The following is an 18,102-nucleotide window of genomic DNA, read 5'->3' on the forward strand; positions in this document are numbered from 1 at the left end:
GTCCGAAGTCGCTTCATAACAGCTAACTTGAGAATTCGTGCACGCCACCGGCTAGAGCATGGTTCAAAAGCGTGCTCTCTATCAAAAAGCATGGATCAAAAAGCGCGCTCTCTATCTTTTGCCTCATTTGATCATGCGATGCTGTGGAGAAGCGCAAGTTTCCAACAATTTTCTAAACAAGCTTTTTAATTTTAAATGCGCTAGAAATTAAGCAAAACAATGCACAATTTCACGCAACAATTTTGTGAGTATTACTAATAGAAAAAAATATTAAAGCTAAGAAAGTTTTAGAGAAACCTTTGTGCTCTAGGTTGTCATTTTGCAGGTGTTATTTCGACAAATTTAGAACAGAACAGTCGTGCTAGTAATGAAGCAACACTGTTCACCGCCATAATCGTTGGAGTTATTGGTTGGCGGTTGGCGTGCGTTAAGTGCGTCTACCGAACCCGACCACGATATCAACCGCGCGCTTCGCGTAGCTCTGGCTGTTTCTGTGTTCTGATTATTCGTGTGGCAAATGTGCACCATGTTAATCTTGTGGCCAGCGTGAACATATGATTCCTGGAACTCGAGTGGTGCTCATCAGCTCGGTGAAACGGGCCAAGTGTTTGAAACCAGCCGCCTAGCTCTGTGGAACGATGAGTGACGAGTTTCAGCATCAGTTGGAACTGGAGAAGGCGGAACAAGAACGCCAACAGTCTGGCGGTTCCGATCCATACACTTACGTAGACCCCAATGATGGCACTGTTTACGAGTGGGACCACGAGAAACACGCTTGGTTTCCTAAGGTTTGGCGCTTCCTTCGGTAATGCATCGTAGCTCTCTTGCGCTAAGCGAATACTGGCCACTCGTTTATATGACTCGAGTTCTCACTGGAAGCCCTGCGTAAGACTTTTGGGTGACTCAACTGTTCCATTTTGCTTGCCTCCAAAATGTTATATCACTCAGTCGCCCAGTTCTGCGTGTCAGTCTAATTTGGTTGGTTGTTTAGACGCCGACAAGGTAGATGAGACGATGCTGCGCCGACGTTTTTTTGCCTAAGTTGGTAAACTTGATGTTGACCGAAGTTTAACGCAGGACAATTTTTTGAAACCTGTAGCCCTCTTTAATCGAAGGCAAAGAGGCTATGTTAGTAGCTATATGCGATGCAAAGGCACCTAATGAACATGACCCTTATAGCTTGATTATTTTTTGAAATGCTTATAATGTAGACCCCAGCATTTGTAAGACGTGCGTTGATTTAGGTGTGTGTATGCTTTTGTGTGTGTGTGTGTTTTTACATGACCAAATAACGTTACAGTGAAACAAAATAGTACAGAGCGAGAATTCCGAACTTGCAACTGAACGCTACTTTTGACAATGAGAAACGCAATGCAAAACAAAGCGTGAGAAGACGTGCAAAGCTTCCGTTGAAAAGAAGTGCCTGCAAAATATCGTTTGTCCCCTAATTGTAACTGCATCCGAATGGATGATAATTGAGGGGTGAATTCAGTTTATCAGGGCATTTGGTAGCATAGATATTAAGTGGCCTTTTAGTGCTGAGCCGGATTGATTTGCATGTGCATCTGTGGTTTGTATTATCAGATGACCAACGCCTCTTCTTTCCCATGTGTAAACGGCTTTGATCGGTCACCTTAGAATGCAATAATGAAGTGTGGGTAATGCACTTGTGCTTTGGCATAAGCGGGCCCTGCACATAACACACTACTTCACTGTAACATCTCACCTATGTCCTACTAAGTTGTTGGTAGCCACCAACAGCTCTACAGACATAACTGGTTTCGGGCCAAACCCACATTATTCTCAACGTATGTTTCAAGTTTGTGGCATGTACGAAAAATGCGACAATGATTAGATATACTTATAGGTGCCCTATCCATGGGCTTCTCTCCATTTCAGCTGACAGAGGATTTTCTGGCTGCGTATCAAGCAAACTATGGCACGGCTGAGGGGACACCTTCCGAAGGAGTCAGTAGCGCCAGTGGCTCGAGCCAGGTGGCTGCCATGCCAGAGAAGACGGCTCCCGCTTTAGAGAATCGCGCAGAGGATCCTTCGAAAAAGGCAGCCAAGGGAAAGCAAAGTGAACAAGGTAGCATTTGAGCTCGTGTCCTATATTATATCAGTGAAAGTGCAGCTGACGCCATCGTTAATTTACAATACTGTGAGCCGTGAAGATGTATTGTTAGATCTGAAGTCTCAAATGCACTACGGCTAGTGGGCCGCAGTCATGAGATTGAGTCGCACATGGGCAGGGTAGCGAAGGTGGTAGGAGCAGGGAGGAGTTTCCATGCACAAAATGTCACCTGTTGCCTTTTGAAAGAGTAGCTGTCCCATATCCGATATATTTTGGTCGTTTCTGCAGAGGACGTCGAGTTTCGAAAAACATGTCGATACTGATTTCCATAATCACTAAAACTTGGATGCTCCTCCTGAAGCATAAAGTTTTCGATTAACGTTGGATGTTTCAACTGATAGTGATTGAAGGGGATGTCTCATGAAAAAAATGAATGCTTCAGACCACTCCTGTCTCTATTGCTTACTTGAACAAAGTGCTATTTCTTACGATAGGTGAGAAAATGCTACAAGCACTCTCGCAACCCACAAAAGGTCCGTTGGCCACATGTTTCAGACCCCTGTGTCAGAACGTTTTTACAGTGAGTCTCTCACTATGTCACTGCAGAAGCAAAGTTACCTGTAATGGCTGCTGTTCTGAATACAAGTCTTTTGCCAAAGCTTTTGGCTCCTACTCGTGCTGAGCATTGTAGATAATACATGTATCCTTGATTCTATCTTAGGTACTTTTTGCACGTTCGGTACCTTTATCTTGATATGTCTCACAAAGTGTGTAATATGTGTTTTAATCTCTGAACATTAAATAATGTGTGACTATCCTAAAGGACCCCTGACAGTGAAAGTTTTGATTGTGACTTTTTTACAGTAATCTGTAGCTTTATGTCTGGTAATATGTAAATCGAACCGTTAATGTTGTAAAGCATTGTATAATTAATGCTAGTTTCGTTAATTCAGAATGATCTTGCATCAGTTTGAAACACTGGCCTAAATACCAAAAGAAACTAGCTCATAGACTATGTGCTCTCGAGCTTCAGTGACGCTGAATGCGCTGTTTTAATAGATGAACCTCCGGGTGAAGAAGAATGAAATAATGTGGATGCTTGAGCGTGTCCCCCTCGGAACAAAAGAAAACCTTTCGTGGCGTAAGCTGCCAAAACCACCTTGAGAGCATCTCGACAACAGTGTGGGATCTCGAAATGGCGTACAGAGAGCGACACTCTTGGAGTGAACAAACACGGCAGATTCGGTCAGAATGAACCAAGACAAACAATACACATTTATTTAACTACTCTCAAAATGATGATATCGTCAGCCAAATAATTATACATAAATTGTGATCAACACGCCAAGACAACCTTGCACAATATTAGACCACACTCAACAACAGGACAAACAAGGCGGTGTCGCCAACGCCTGACTCACCACGAGGGCAGACGGCCCGCGGTGCTGTGCACTGGGTCCCACTGTGAGAGACAACCGTTCGCGGCAAACACCACCAGCAAAAGAGGCTCGCTCAATTCTCTCGCGCTGCCACCAAGGCTGATGAACAATAGCTCTTGCCGGGTGCCAGTCGGGGTATTTTGTGCACCCCGCAAATGTTCTCCAAAGTGAACAATACTTGCTTAACCTATGCAACGTCACGTCAATGCCCCCTGTCTCTGTCAAACCGCAGGAAATGTCGATTGTGCCTGAATACTCGGACGAGCAGGTACCCTTACTTTAAAACCACAATAAAATATCTCTAAAGCAACACTCCTCACTATTAATCAGTCAGACGTGCCTCCATGTGCAGGACTGTCAAACAACACAAGCATCTTGTGTTTCCAAATTAGATGTCAGGGGTCCATTAAGGCACAAGATATTGCCACCACAAGATTACTGTGTGAAAGAACTAATGTTGGATAAACAAAGGGAAGCACCTAAAGGTCTGCTTCTGTTTTCTCTATTTTAAACGGTGCCATGATGCTTGCTCATGGGCATTGTGCTTTGCTGCATGCGCCACATGCCATGTCTTTCATGCAAACCCTGATACCACTATGAAGTCGTTATTAAAGGTTCACTTGCCTGGTGCTTTGTTTCAAAGTTTGAAGAATGCGAGAATAAGGTTGCTTTGTCTCTCGTGGCATTTCCACACCAGTGATTCGAGAGATCTTGCAAACGCAGTGAGTTTTACTTACACGTAACGAAATTTTAATATAAAGAGGTTCTAGGTTTCGCACCTCTGGTATTGTCGCATGATGTAATAGGATAAGCATTAGCCTAACAGAAGACATCTTGGTGTACTGTATATTTATGTTCTTGCTATCTTTTCAATAATACAGTCTGCCTTGGTCTGCAGCCTGGGCTGCTGGCCTGAAGGTTGTTGCTTTAATTCCAGCTGCAGTGGTCACATTTCGATTATAATACTATTACTGCTACCATTTATATTACTACAGTCAAACCTTAATATATCGAACACGGATATATCGAATTATTGCCTATATCGAACGGTTCCTATATCACGCGGGAAATCGCATGCATTATTAATTTTTTATTTTGAACAAAGTTTGACATATAATGGATATATCGAACTCAGCCACCGCAAACTGCCCGCGCTCCATTGACAGGCGGCGAGCTTTACCGCAACTCTCGAAAGTAGCGGTAGAGCGGTGGGCGTTTACGAATGCTGCACACATCGATGGCGCTTGAGAGCGCCACTTTTAAGGTAGCGGCGTACGCGCGCCGCAGCCTTGCAGCTTGCAGTCGTTGCAGTCTCTATGGTGTCAACGGCACACTGCGCACTTGTTGGAAGGATTCGCTCACAGGATTTCAAGCTGGACGGTTGTGCCCTCGCGATCTCCGACGCCAGCGTAGCTCCCGCCGACTGGTTCGCCCTCCGCGGTCTCCTGACGCCGTGCAGCTCTCGCATTGTGGCGCCCCGCCCTTGGACTGCTTCGATCGGATCCCCACTTTCCTATCTCCTTCTTTTTTTCGTCCCTTGCCTGTCTATTTCCTCATCTATTTTCCTTCTATTCTTTTTATCCCTCCTTCCCCCCACCCCTATAAGGCACTGCACCAGAAGACATCTTGGTGTAAGGTTTGGCCCTTAGGCCTGTCGTGCGCTGTGGTGCGCGACAGGCCTAACTCCGAACGGCGGAGCTCACGGATGTGGAGATTGTCGCCGAAGCTACTGCTGAGCAGCCAAATGAAGACTCTACCGAGGTGGATCCCGCAAGCGCTGATGGTGCCCCGCTCCCGACATCAGCTGAGGTCGTAGCTGCCTTGGCCCTTGTTCGCTGCCACTGCGGCGCGATTGAAGGCACCGGCCTATCACTTATGGATCGCCTGGACTATATTGAGGACGCAGTCGTCAAACACGCCATGGCCAACAAAAAGCAGGCTACTCTTTTTTAATATTTTAAACCAACACAATAAATACTATGTTTGAATCTTCAAGTGAGTATTTACTGCACCACGCTTGAACGGTTCGTTGGTTGTTTTCAGCAAGCTGTTGACGCATTTTTTTTGTGATTTTCTAATATCGAATTCTGAATATATCGAACTATTTCGCGATCGCCGCGCCGTTCGATATTTCGAGGATCGACTGTATTATTATTTTTAGTGTCTCTTTAAAGCAGGGATCAGCGAAAGGTCGCGTTACTCTTATTGATTGCAGGCTGGTTCGAGATTGATGACGCCCACAACACCCGGGTGTACGTGAGCAATCTGCCGGATGACATTGACGAGGAAGAGTTTTTTGAGCTGATGAGCAAGTGTGGCCTGGTGATGAAGGACGAGAAGGGCCAGTTCAAGATCAAGCTGTACCGCACGGCTGACGGCCATCTCAAGGGAGACGCCCTGTGCTGCTATATTAAGGTATGTGCACCCACATAGAATGGATTCTTTTGCTCTTACACCCATGTCTGCTGTTTGGTATGGGATCTTGAAATCAGATATGATCTATTGATGTGGTCAGTGCAGGGGCTGCTGATTTGGTTGCATCACTGCTCGTGGCAAGCAATCAGTGTTTGCAAGCAGTGCCATTAGCACACGATGCAAGTGGTTGCGATCGGTCGTTCACCACTCACAGTCCTACAGCCAAAGATAAGCACTCTGGCCTAGGTAACGTAGATAACAAAGAATCACCTTGTTACACCACAATACATCAGCGTAGTCAGGTGAAAATACTCACAAAAAAGCTAAGCGTCATGTGGTGAAGCATGCTACGAAATGCGCTCCTTATTAGAATAACAGCTGGTACAGTACCTTAAAAATACAAGAGGCCTTTCTGTTCAACACACGGATTTCACAATTATAAATAGATGAAAATATTTTGATGCTGCCTTTGAGGAACAAATCAACAGATTCACATTTGTCACAATATCAGGAGCACTATACATAATTTTGCTTGCCTGAGCTAATTGGTTGCCCATCACGTGGATGGTTTCCAACCAAGCGCACTTACGAGAACACGAAAAGGAAGACAACAGATCACTGGACTGGCTATTGAAAGTCTGGTAATAATTTGTTATAGCAGTAGACAACTGATGCACATTCATCATTATCCATTTTTCCTGTTTATGCATAAGGAAAATACAAAAATGTATAAAAGCCATTGTAAAGAACAAAAATTAATAATCAACACTTCAAAAAAGAGTAAAATTATCAATAAACCTTTGGTTGTTTGTCTAGCATTGTCTCCTTTTTCTTCCTGTGTCCTCATCATTGTGTTTGGCAGAAAACCCTCATGTTGGCAGCAGATAATACTACTGTATTTACTCGCATAATCCTCGCAATTTTTTCACCAGAAAACTGATGCGAAGTTGGCGGTTGCAAGAATTACGCGGGGAAAACTTTTAACGAAAACATACACAGTGAAAAAGAAAACGAAGTGGCCGCAAATCGGGATTCTCACACCAGCAACTTACAGCAAGCTTTAAGAAGTACTAATTAGAACTTACCTCAACAATAAAAGCACAGTTTATACAAGGCAAGATTTATTTGAGACACAAAAAGTGCAAGCAAATAGTCGAGAATTGGTTGCAAGCGTAACAGTAGCATTCGTCGCTCAACAGGAGCCCTCAAAAGGTAAGCGTAGGACGTCAGTATTGGGCTGATGGCTATTTAACAGAATCATCCGCAGTTTCCTTCTGAAGAAATAAAGTTTACCATCAATCCCAGTTTTAGGCCCACGGCAGGCCCAACGCGTCTCGGTGGCTTTCAGCTGCCATCACCAGTAGCGAACACAAAACTCGTAGACTCTGAAGGGCCTACCGGCGGCCCTGTTGCCGTCGTTTAGTGCCTGATCTATCACTTGCAACTTGAAGCAGCCGTGTAGCTTCAGTATCACCCCATAACGTGCCAAGATTCCCGACATTGCATACAAAACACGCCGCAACGCGCACTGGCCACTTTGGCTTGGCTTGACTTAGATTGAATCTGCATGCAATAGTACGCTTTATGCTTAAGAGATGGCGCCACATGGCACGTGCTATCATCATCAGAAGCTGAAACGAGCAGACGACATTATTGCGGCAGTTTTCGGAGGTAGCGATAATTACTCAAGGAAACAAAAATCGTATTTTTCTTGGGAGATGTGGGGGTGCGAGAATTATGCGAATGCGAAGATTACGCGAGTAAATACGGTATATTAAGGGAGCAGACTGGTCTTTGGGACCACAAGTGACAATAAAATTCATTTCTTAAAATTGACTTATTTGGTTTCTGGAAGTATTTTTTTCATCTCTTTGCAAATTTTCACACACCAGGAAGTGGTAATTTTTTTGTAATGTCATTCTAACTGTCCAGATTCTTGGTGCTGTTAACATGCATAACTTGCAAAAAATAGGGAACCGACTCCGAGGCTTCTTTATAATTGGCCTGCATCTATGTTAGAAGCTCTGCTACGAATTTATGAGCACCTTAATCAGCATTGCAAAACATGCACATCGTTATTGGTGTGTTTTGAAGAAACTGGGTGTTATCAGTTTTTTTTTCCATCTTTCTAAGAAAAGTAAAGTTACAACTGTTCAATTTTGAGGCCTCAATGTCTCTGCAGCTAGGGCAGGTACAGCAATAATTTTTTTTCAGTGGAAACCTGTATGTGTGTAGAATGCAAGTATGGGAGCAGAATTTAGAGCACAAGCCTTTTAAATTAATTGCTCATCACAATTGTAACACAAGTCCAACTACTTCTGAAAATGGATAGTTAATTTTACTGTAAAATAACCAAGAAAGGCCTAAAAAAATACTCTTGCATTCTTTCAATCTATAGTAATTAGTCTATGTTGGAATATCTTAAATATCACTTCTAATTAAGCACTTTTTTGTATGGTGGCCTTAAACAATAGGAGGTGAACTTAAGTTATCTCAGGAACAAGATGAGTTACAGGAAAACTAATTAAACATTTGAAATCTGCAGACAAAACTGTATAGTCGTGCAGTTTAATCAAGATCACTGAAAAAATAAACAAGCAAAATGTCTAAGACCAGTCTGCCCCCACAAATTGTTGTCTGATGCCCATTAAGTTTGGTATATCTTTGTAGTATGTACCGTATTTACAAGTTTGTAGGTCCACCTCTTTTGTCATAACTTGAAATCCAAAGTTGGGGTGGGGCCACGCAGCAGTGGTCTAGTGGCTAAGGTACTCGGCTGCTAACTCGCAGGTCGCAGGATGAAATCCCGGCTGTGGCGGCTGCATTTCCGATGGAGGTGGAAATGCTGTAGGCCCGTGTGCTCATATTTGAGTGCACGTTAAAGAATCTCAGGTGGTCGAAATTTCCGGAGTCCACTATGGTGTCTGTCATAATCATATCGTGGTTTTGAGACGTTAAACCCCACATATCAATCAATCGAAGTTGGGGTCGACCCAGAATCGAAACCTAGTTTCAGTTGCAAAAGTCTCCCTGAAAACAGTCCCCGCATATTTTCGTGAAGTTAGCTTTTCTGAACGGCTTTCAAGCACCGCCGTGAAGCCACCTTGGCACACCGATGGCTTCATAATGTGTCAAAAAATAATTTTTTTTTTCCGAAAAATGCTCGTGCTCACCTTTTTTTTTTTTTCTTTTTTCGCTGTGCAATTTTAGGGGGGTCAACCTACATTCAAGTCGACTTACAGTCATGTAAATAAGGTATATGGGATGTCTAGTCTGATGAAGCACAAACTGAATACCAACATAAAAATGAACAACAATTTACGGTTTTTATATGTATTTAGTGTGAGTCTTTTTCCCAATTTTCGCTACTTGATGTAAACTCATGCTTTGTTACCGAAATTTTCAAGGTTTTTGAAAAGTGTTATGATAAACACACCTTTTTTATTTTTGTTTGATTTTTTTCTTCCTGAAACCTTACCCCTCACTATATAATCAAGTAAATACAGTATTTGATAGAGTAGCAGCAGCTGGCATGCGTACTGAAGCTACGCTCGTCTGGGTAGTGAAAAGAATAATCTTCTTTGAAATAGGGTGACATCTTTTTGTAGCCACTGCCGCTGATGTGTACTGTGGGCGAATATGCGTTGGGGCTGTGTTTTATTGACAGCATGTAGCCCAACCACGTCGGGCTAAAATGATAGCAAGGCGGGGGCTGTGTGGGAATATGCGCTGAGTGTCAGTGCACGCATTTTACTCTCTCGTGGTTCTTGCTGTGAAAAAAAAAATAAAAAATTCTTGGCCAAGTTAAGTGAGACACTTTCTCATACATTGTTCTGAAAACTATTGCTGTCGCTATAATAGCATGCCTGAAATAGGTGCCTTGAATTGGTCACTTTCATTGTTTTGGGGTGTTGTACACACAGAGTCACACACAGGGTCAAGCTTTGTCATGTCTCTGAAAAGGCAGAGACAAGCCATGAGTACAGTGTGTACAGTACTCTGTGTGTACAGTACTCATGGTTTGAAATGTAGCAATTTAAGGCTAGGCAATGTACATGGTTCTATTTTTCATTGTCCTGAATTCTTGTTACATCCGTATTATCTTCACTCATACGTTAACACCAAACCATCAGATTGGTAGCAACGAGATGCAGCCATGCTTAGCAAGTGTACATACCAGTCATTATACTTCAATTGTTTATGGCACATTTCAATCTGTGAGCACTGTACCAGTAATGTCACGTTAGAATGACACAATGCCTATGAGTATTCAGCCCCTGGATACTGCTGGCATGCACCCTCATAAAGCTACAAAAAATAGAGTCATCAGCTCAAAACATGAATACAGCAATCTCTTGAGGGGGGACGGGGCTTTCAAAAACCTAAAAATTGGGATAAAGTCGAGTTTTGAAAAACCATACATTTGGGTAGCATGTGTCATAAGCTACATCTAGTGTAAATATCAGCGCCTAATTCACGCTAAAAGTGCATGAAAAAAATATTTCACAAGCCGCAGCATCTCCCAAGCTGTGAGCGATCGCCGAAAGTATGATAGCTCACTGCGAAAAAACCCATTTTTGTGCGCACGGCGCTTCAATGCATGTCATTCGAGCGCCGCCATCTTGGTCTTGTTTTATTCATAAGTTCTTGCTGTTTCTCTCGTCGGCATTGGTGGTAGGTCTGACGGTGTGGTCGAGGCAAAACTTGCTTCTGATTGGGGACCTCACAAGGCGTTCGAAGGCCCCACTTCTCAAATGCAGAGCTGCGATTGGATGGAGGGCGCGCTCCTCGAGGATGAGAGGAAGCAAGTAGCTTCAAATGGCTGCTGCGCTTGCACACGTGTTCAGCTTCCAACCGGGCCGCCAGCAACTGCACGTCTCTTTGCCTGCTTTGACTTCTTTGTTGCAAACGCTCTTTGTGTGCTTCTTCGTCTCTCGTGATTGTTTTATTTTGTGATCGGTCCTGGCAGTGTTGTTCAAACCATCTTTATGAGATGATAGTCGTTTAACGCAGCCTGCCGATCGTTTTGCAATTGATGAGTTTTGCACGTTCTGCCAAACGCGCGCCTGACGCGGCTCTCCGTGTCAAGTAAGTTTTTAGGAGTACTTGTGTTCGCTCTGTTGCGATGGATTGAAGCTTCCAGAAGAAACGCAAGACTCAGCTCGCTTATGGAAAGCGAATGCGCCGAACACCTAATCCTCGGCAATCACAAATACTCCCAAGTTGTCAGTCAATCGCCGAAAGTGATGCTGCTTTAGACCCTCAGTCGTCAAGCGATGTAGTGAACAACGTGAACGAGGTGCGATGGCTGTGCGTGTCAAGCTCGAAGACGGCAACATTGATGCCACCATACATCGACATAAGGCCGCACACCCTCGTAAAAAAGATTGCGCTGTTCAACGTGACGGTGGAATGACTGCCTGTGAAACTTGTGATGTTGAAATGACTGACGCGTCTGCAGATGAGAACAATCAGTGGGGTGATGCTGCGATCCTGCCCGGCAAGCATCGTACTATTCAAAGACACATACAACCGAGTTTTGTGTCTGCAGAAACTGCAGAATACCAGTCAACCACCGTTTTCGCTCGGCACAATGTTCGCTACTGAGTGGAAGTTTTCATTGACTGTGCCGCCGGGACACACAGCTATGCTCACGTCACAGGCAGAAGAAAAATACGTGTTGATGCAGCTAAGTATCCTGAATGTAGTTATTGGGAATACCCTCTGCACAGTTTTACATGAGCAATGCTTGGTTGTGCATCAGGACATGAAGACATGGCCTTGCTGTGATTATGGTAGTCGCATGTCGCTTTGTGGCTCAGCAGATACCCACCGGACTTTGCCAAGAAAACCATGTGCTCTAGTTTTCAATATGACTATTCGGTCTATGTAGGCAATAAGGAGCATCGATAAAAGGCCGACTGCTCTAAATTACTTCTGGGCAGTCAAGAATGTCTCTCACAGAGGGCTGTGCCAGAAGACATATCAACAGCACTTGAAGAAGATGCTGAAGCCAGCTGCATAAACAGTTTTTGCAGATGCAATCGAGGCTGTAAAGAAGACTTACCAGGAAATGGAAGTGAACTTCAGGAAAAATATAACCATGGTCTATGATGGTGCATGGCTGACGCACGGACACAGCTCACACATTGGTGTAGCCTGTGTGATAGAATTTTATACTAGTATTGTGCTTCACTGTGCAGTCCTGTCTAAATTTCTGCCTCAGGTGCTCACTGAGTCCAGCCGAACGGCGGCTGGATTTCCGATGGAGGCGGAAATGCTGTGGACCCGTGTGCTCAAATTCGGGTGCACGTTAAAGAACCCTAGGTGGTCAAAAGTTCCGGAGCCCTCCACTACGGCATCTCTCATAATCATATGGTGGTTTTGGGACATTAAACACCACATATCAATCAATTGGGTATAGCCTAAAGCATCCTTGCACATCAAGTGCGGAAAAGGACACACGCGTGTCAGAAAAGCACTGACGTGTCTGCTGAATACATGGAGGTGGAAGCTGCACTGCAGCTTATTGGACGTTCTCTCAGCAAAAATAATCTTTGTTACACAAATATAATTTGTGACGGTGACAGTCACACTTATGTGGCCCTCTGCAATGAGGAAATGTATGGGTTTGTACCTCTGACAAAAGAAGACTGCGTGAACCACATACAGAAAAGGATGAGTATGGCACTCCGTTCCCTTGTAAGCAAAGCGAACAAGCGAGAGGCGCTCGGTGGAAGAGGTGGCCTGACGCAGGACCTGATCAAAGGCTCACAAGTTATTGTGGCTTAGCACTGTAAAGCAACACTGACGATGAAGACATGAAAAAAGCAGTGATGGCCACGTTTCCCCATATTTCATCAAGTGATTTGGAGTCTCGTTACGAGCTGTGTCCTTCCTTTTTTTATTGAAATAGAAAATAAACGAAGGAGTTTTTGTCACCGTTACTTGGCGACGGCTACCCCTTTCCACTTAATTGGTACAAATAAAATTATGAAAAAAAAACAAAAAACAATAGCATGTATACATATATACATGGGTGACTGCAAAAGTTCTCCTATATGGGCCGAACAAACACGTAGATGACACGCTCACTTTTAACTTTTGTCCGCTCAGTATTCGTCGCAAATCTTCGTTTCTTCGAAGAACTGTTGTAGCACCTTGACTGCTTTGCCGTTTGTTTTGGATGGCCATGGACCTAGTATTTTATTCAACCCGAATGGTCGCTCAGGATCTAACCTACGCAGTTCTTGTTCTTGTCACCTTTGGTGTGTGTCGTGCTTCGGACAGTCGAGCAAGAGGTGACAGATATCCTTGTCGTCGTGGCCGCATGAACATGTTGACGATGTTGCACGATGAATACGAAGTAGAAAGTGCTTTGTGTAAGCAGTTCCGAGTCGTAGGCGATGAATGGGTGTGTCGATACGTCTTGGGAGGTCACGGTCTAATTGATATTCAAGATTAGGATCAACAGAATATAGGATCGATTCCTTTGTTTTGTCTGTGAACCAGGTAGACAGAATGATTCACGTTTTGTTGTTCTTAAAATTTTATTTACATCACATTGAGGTACCGGGACGAGGCACGTTTGCGTAGAATTATGAGCGGTTTTCGCCAACTCATCCGCCATTTCATTTCCCTTAATTCCGCAGTGACTGGGGACCCACTGAAATGCCACTAGATGATTGGACTTCGTAGCTTCTGAGAGCTCTTTTAGTATAGCGTATACTACACGCACATCAATGTGTCTTGAAGTGGCACTTTCCACACATGCCAGTGCTGCCAGAGAGACTGTAATTACCACCCATTTTCTTTGTGTCGTTGACAGTTTAATAAAACTTATGGCTAGCAAAATCGCTACGAGCTCCAACGTTGTTGAAGAAGAGTGGTGGCCCAACCGACATGCATATTCTTCGTGCAATTCCGGAATTATGAATGCTGATGTCGCTGTCTCTTTGGTGACGGAGCCGTCAGTGTACACGTGAGTGTATCCTTGGTACCTGTCAAACAGATGATGTGATGCCAACTGCTGAGCGGCAACGTTCGGCACTTCATGTTTGCTGCGAAGTCCTTCTATTGACGTTTCAATAGTTGGTAGCTCAAGCAGCGATGGAGGGTAGTTTTGGTCCAGTGGCCAATGTGTCGACACAGGAAGCCGGGAAATGTACTGTTGGTACACATGGTGTATTTGCGCTCCAGCACGGTTCACGATGTTGGGTATGAGCGGATGGGAAGGGTGTTGCATGACTAGACAAAAGAGGTGCCGACATGTCTCCACATTTCTAATTACTATAAAGTTGGGTTCTCTTGCTTCTGCCAGTGTCAAAGAACTTGATGTTGCCTATGGAACCCCCAGACATATGCGTAAGCTTCGTGCTTGTAACAGTTGAAGTCGGTGTAGCGACGTCTGAGAGATGTTGTGGAGAATTGGCGCAGAGTAGGCAATTTTCTGTCAGATTAGTGCGCAATGGACGTGGAGGAGAGACGCTGATGTACCGCCCCATTTCGTTCCTGCGATGCGTCGTATAACATTTATGGTGCTGTTCACTTGATTTTCTAGATCAGCAATATGCTGACTCCATCTGAGTTGGCTATCTAAGGTAACGCCAAGGAAGCGATGCTTTTGTGCGATTTCGATTTTCTGGCCATCCACAAAAAGCTTCAAGTTTCTCACTCTTTTTCTCGTGAATGGCAGTACTACAGATTTGGCGTGAGAACTCTGCATGCCTCGCTCTTTGAGGTAATCACTTATTGCGTCTATCCCTTGTTGAAGCCGATGTTCGATCACTTCCAGTGATTTGTGAGACGTCCATATGCATATGTCGTCTGCATACATGGATATGTTCAAGGCTTCGGGCAGTACTTCTGAAAGACCTGCCATTGCAGCATTGAAAAGAAGCGGACTTATAACGCTTCCTTGGGGTACACCTCTGCTCATGTTGAAGCGATCGCTGTCTCCGTTATTGACTGGAATATATATTTGTCTCTTACATAGGAAGTTGGCGATCCATTGAAGGATACGACCATGAACCCCTAGTGAGGTAAGCCCATGCAGCACAGAAAGGTGGCTCACAGAGTCGAACGCCTTCTTAATATCTATGAATGCCGCAACAGCCATGTTTCCACAGCTCATCTCATGTTCTACAAATGTAACGAGGTCAAAGACGCAGTCCATGGTGCATCGCCGTCGTCTGAAGCCAGCCATCTGTTCTGGAAGTGAGTTGTTAACTTCAATCCACCACTGTAATCTTCTGTCAACCATTTTTTCCATTACTTTAGATACACAGCTAGTGAGGCTGGCTGGTCGAATTGAGTCAAGCGAAAGCGGTGATTTACCGGGCTTCAGTAGTGGGACAATTCTCGAAACCTTTCAACACATTGGAACGTACGTCTTCGTCCACATGTCGTTATATATCCGTAGAAGAACTGGCATGCCGTTAGGTTCTAGATTTTTCAGAACACTGTACGATACGTTGTCGAGACCGGTTGCCGTTCTTACGCGGGTTAGTGATAGAGCAGTACGCAACTCTAGTAGAGAATACGTGTTATCCAGTTGAGCATGTGATAAAATGTATGCATCTTGGATTTCCTGCTCTACAGAACTAGGCAGTGCAGTACTGTTGTGAACCAATTGCCCAGTTCCAGTCAGCATTGTGCAAAACTTATTAGAAACATCACGTTCGGATAATCCAAGAGATATGGCCAATGCTCTGAATGGGTTTCGCTGGGATACTGAATGACTTAGAGCAGTGATTGTTTGTCAGATTTTCGGAAGTGTAGTAAATGCGGTCAATGAATTGCAGAAATCATGCCATTTTTTCCGACGTAACTTTTGCATGTGTCGGTTAGATTGGATGTGTTTGGCCTGACTCTTCTTATAATCTTCAAGCCTCCCAGTGCGGCGATAGCGACATTCTGCTCGCCTTCTAATACCTTGTAGGCGCTCGTAGTCTGCATCTACACTGGAGTTGCCTGCTGGGACAGCTGTAAACCTTGTCGCACGGGAGTAACTGCTTTTAATGCTGGACATAAATGTATCCAATTCATTGACTCCCATCAAGTCACGTCCAGTATGTTCACGAAACAGTTTCCAGTCAGTTAGCTTTAAAATCAATGTGGTCGTTTGCACTTGCATTCTTGGGTGTTGCATAAGAACTGGGTAATGATCACTCCCTCGTGTTTCGAGGTCTGTACACCAGTTCATATCTCGTGCAATGTTAGGAGAGGCTATAGCCAAATCTAGACAGCTGGCATAACTATTATCTCTTAAAAACGTTACTGATCCATCATTCAGTGCAACAAAACCACAGGGATCAATTGCTTTTTCGAGTGTTCTCCAAAGTGAATCGGTATGAGTACTGCCCCACAGGTATTGTGCGCATTGAAATGTCCACAGATGAGGGTAGGTCCCTGGGCTTTACCCAATAAACGAACAGAGATGATTCGGAGATGCGTGTTGATGGTTGCGAATAAACACAAATTACGGTGATAGTAAGTTTCTGTAATTGAATTTTGCACCCTACAAATTCTGCCACGTCCGAGTCCGACGAGTATAAAACAAAAGAGGGTATGTTGCGCCGTACGCATAAGAGTGCCCTGCTTAAGCCTGGATTCCTACTTGATGCATATGTGACATAGTTAGAAATCCTAAAGTCAGGGCCAACTTTAGTTTCATTTAGACACGGAACGGGGAAGCTATACTGAGCAAGCAGCTTCCTAAAGTCTGCGCTTTTAGACCCGAGGCCATTGGCATTCCACTAAAACACAGCTGTGTTGCGGAAACAGTTGTTCATTTGTAGAGCCATTTTGCTATACAACAATTTTTTGTTGTACTGCTAGAGGCTCTAATGAAAAGACTGCACTCACCTCTGGTAGGTCATTGGCCTGTGGAAATACACGCAGGATCGCCTTCAAAGCAAGGAAGAGCATCGACATAACCATATCCACATCACTTGTTTTCGGTGCACGTTGCTGTTGTGTCTTTGGTTTTGGCGAGGTGAAAGGTGTAGGGGCTTGGTTATCCTGAGTTGCTGATGGTTTCGGTGTCCTGCTGTCGCTTGTCTGCCTTTGAACGCTTGGTTATCATCCTCTACGGACCGTTTTAGCTGTACTTTTGTTTTTCTGAGCTGAAGCACCCTTGGCTACCGCAGCATACGACAGTGGTGATGTGCTCTTTTGTGATTTTGAAGTCGCAGGGAGTGGATGCACAGTTTCAGGATTCGGACAAGGCGATCCCTTTTTTGGAGCTCTTCCAAGCAAAATTTCTTGTCGCTTTAGTCGAGTAGCTGCCTGGTGTTTCGGACAACCAGCATATGACGCTACGTGGTTTCCATTGCAATTGGCACATTTGTGATGATTCCTCGATGTACATTCTTTGTAATCATGTGCTCCTGCACATATTTTGCAGCGAAGTTGTCCATGGTACGATTTGGCAACATGTCCATATCGTTGACACTTGTAAGATCGTGTAGTGGCCTGTAGGTACTCTTCCACCGGGTGAATTGTGAAGCCTAGGAGAATACGAGGCGGAAGTGGCTTGTCGGGGGAGAACTCAAGAATTACACTGCCGAGTAAATGTGGCTCTGCTGAACCATCTTCATGATGGAGCCATTTAGTTTGTGTCCTGACTGAGATTACACCGCTGTCTCTTAAATATTCAAGCAGTTGATCTTCACTGTATTGCACTGGTACTTGTCTAATCTTTCCTAGGTTCCTTACATACGACTGCGGTATATACGGTGCCACTTCAAGACCAGCAACATGTGTTAACTCAAGAAGTCTGGAGGATGCAGTAACTGAGGAGACACTTACGGAGAAGTTGCCATCTCTGTTGACACGGAACGACTCCACTTTCTCTTTAGCAGCAGATACTACTTCACTGGCCAGTTTGTTCGGATTGACTTTCCAGAACGAGGCGCTAGGGTCTGTCAGCTTGAAAATTACGGGTATCCCCGCTGGTCGGGCTTTCTTGTACGTGACTGTTGTGAAAGGCCTCTCTTCTGCTTCTACATCACAGTTCATTTCCGCGGAGTCGATGACTGTTGCATCGCAGTAATCCTCTTGATTATCAGTTCGCGCCTTCTTCGGAGTAACACACTCGTCGTCGGCGTTAGGTGTCGTCGAGGGGCCGTCACAGTCCTCCTCGGGTACGCGAAACACGGGATTATCTTGCTG

At 44.5% G+C, this 18,102-nt stretch overlaps 1 protein-coding gene and 1 pseudogene across 1 annotated transcript in view; one reads left to right on the top strand and one right to left on the bottom strand.

The window, feature by feature from the left end:
• The first annotated feature begins 415 nt into the window (after window positions 1-415).
• Window positions 416-18,102, top strand: part of barc (RRM1_TatSF1_like and RRM2_TatSF1_like domain-containing protein barc) — a 44,050-nt gene continuing 26,363 nt past the window's right edge. The window contains exons 1-3 of the mRNA XM_037425015.2: window positions 416-788; window positions 1,900-2,089; window positions 5,729-5,928. Of these exons, the coding sequence (XP_037280912.2) occupies window positions 639-788; window positions 1,900-2,089; window positions 5,729-5,928 (540 nt within the window). The 5' untranslated portion in view covers window positions 416-638. The remainder of the gene's footprint in view (window positions 789-1,899; window positions 2,090-5,728; window positions 5,929-18,102) is intronic.
• Window positions 13,067-14,277, bottom strand: LOC142817962 (uncharacterized; annotated as a pseudogene).

The sequence above is a fragment of the Rhipicephalus microplus genome, chromosome 5 (genome assembly GCF_043290135.1).
Source record: "Rhipicephalus microplus isolate Deutch F79 chromosome 5, USDA_Rmic, whole genome shotgun sequence".
Classification (NCBI taxonomy): Eukaryota; Metazoa; Arthropoda; class Arachnida; order Ixodida; family Ixodidae; genus Rhipicephalus; species Rhipicephalus microplus.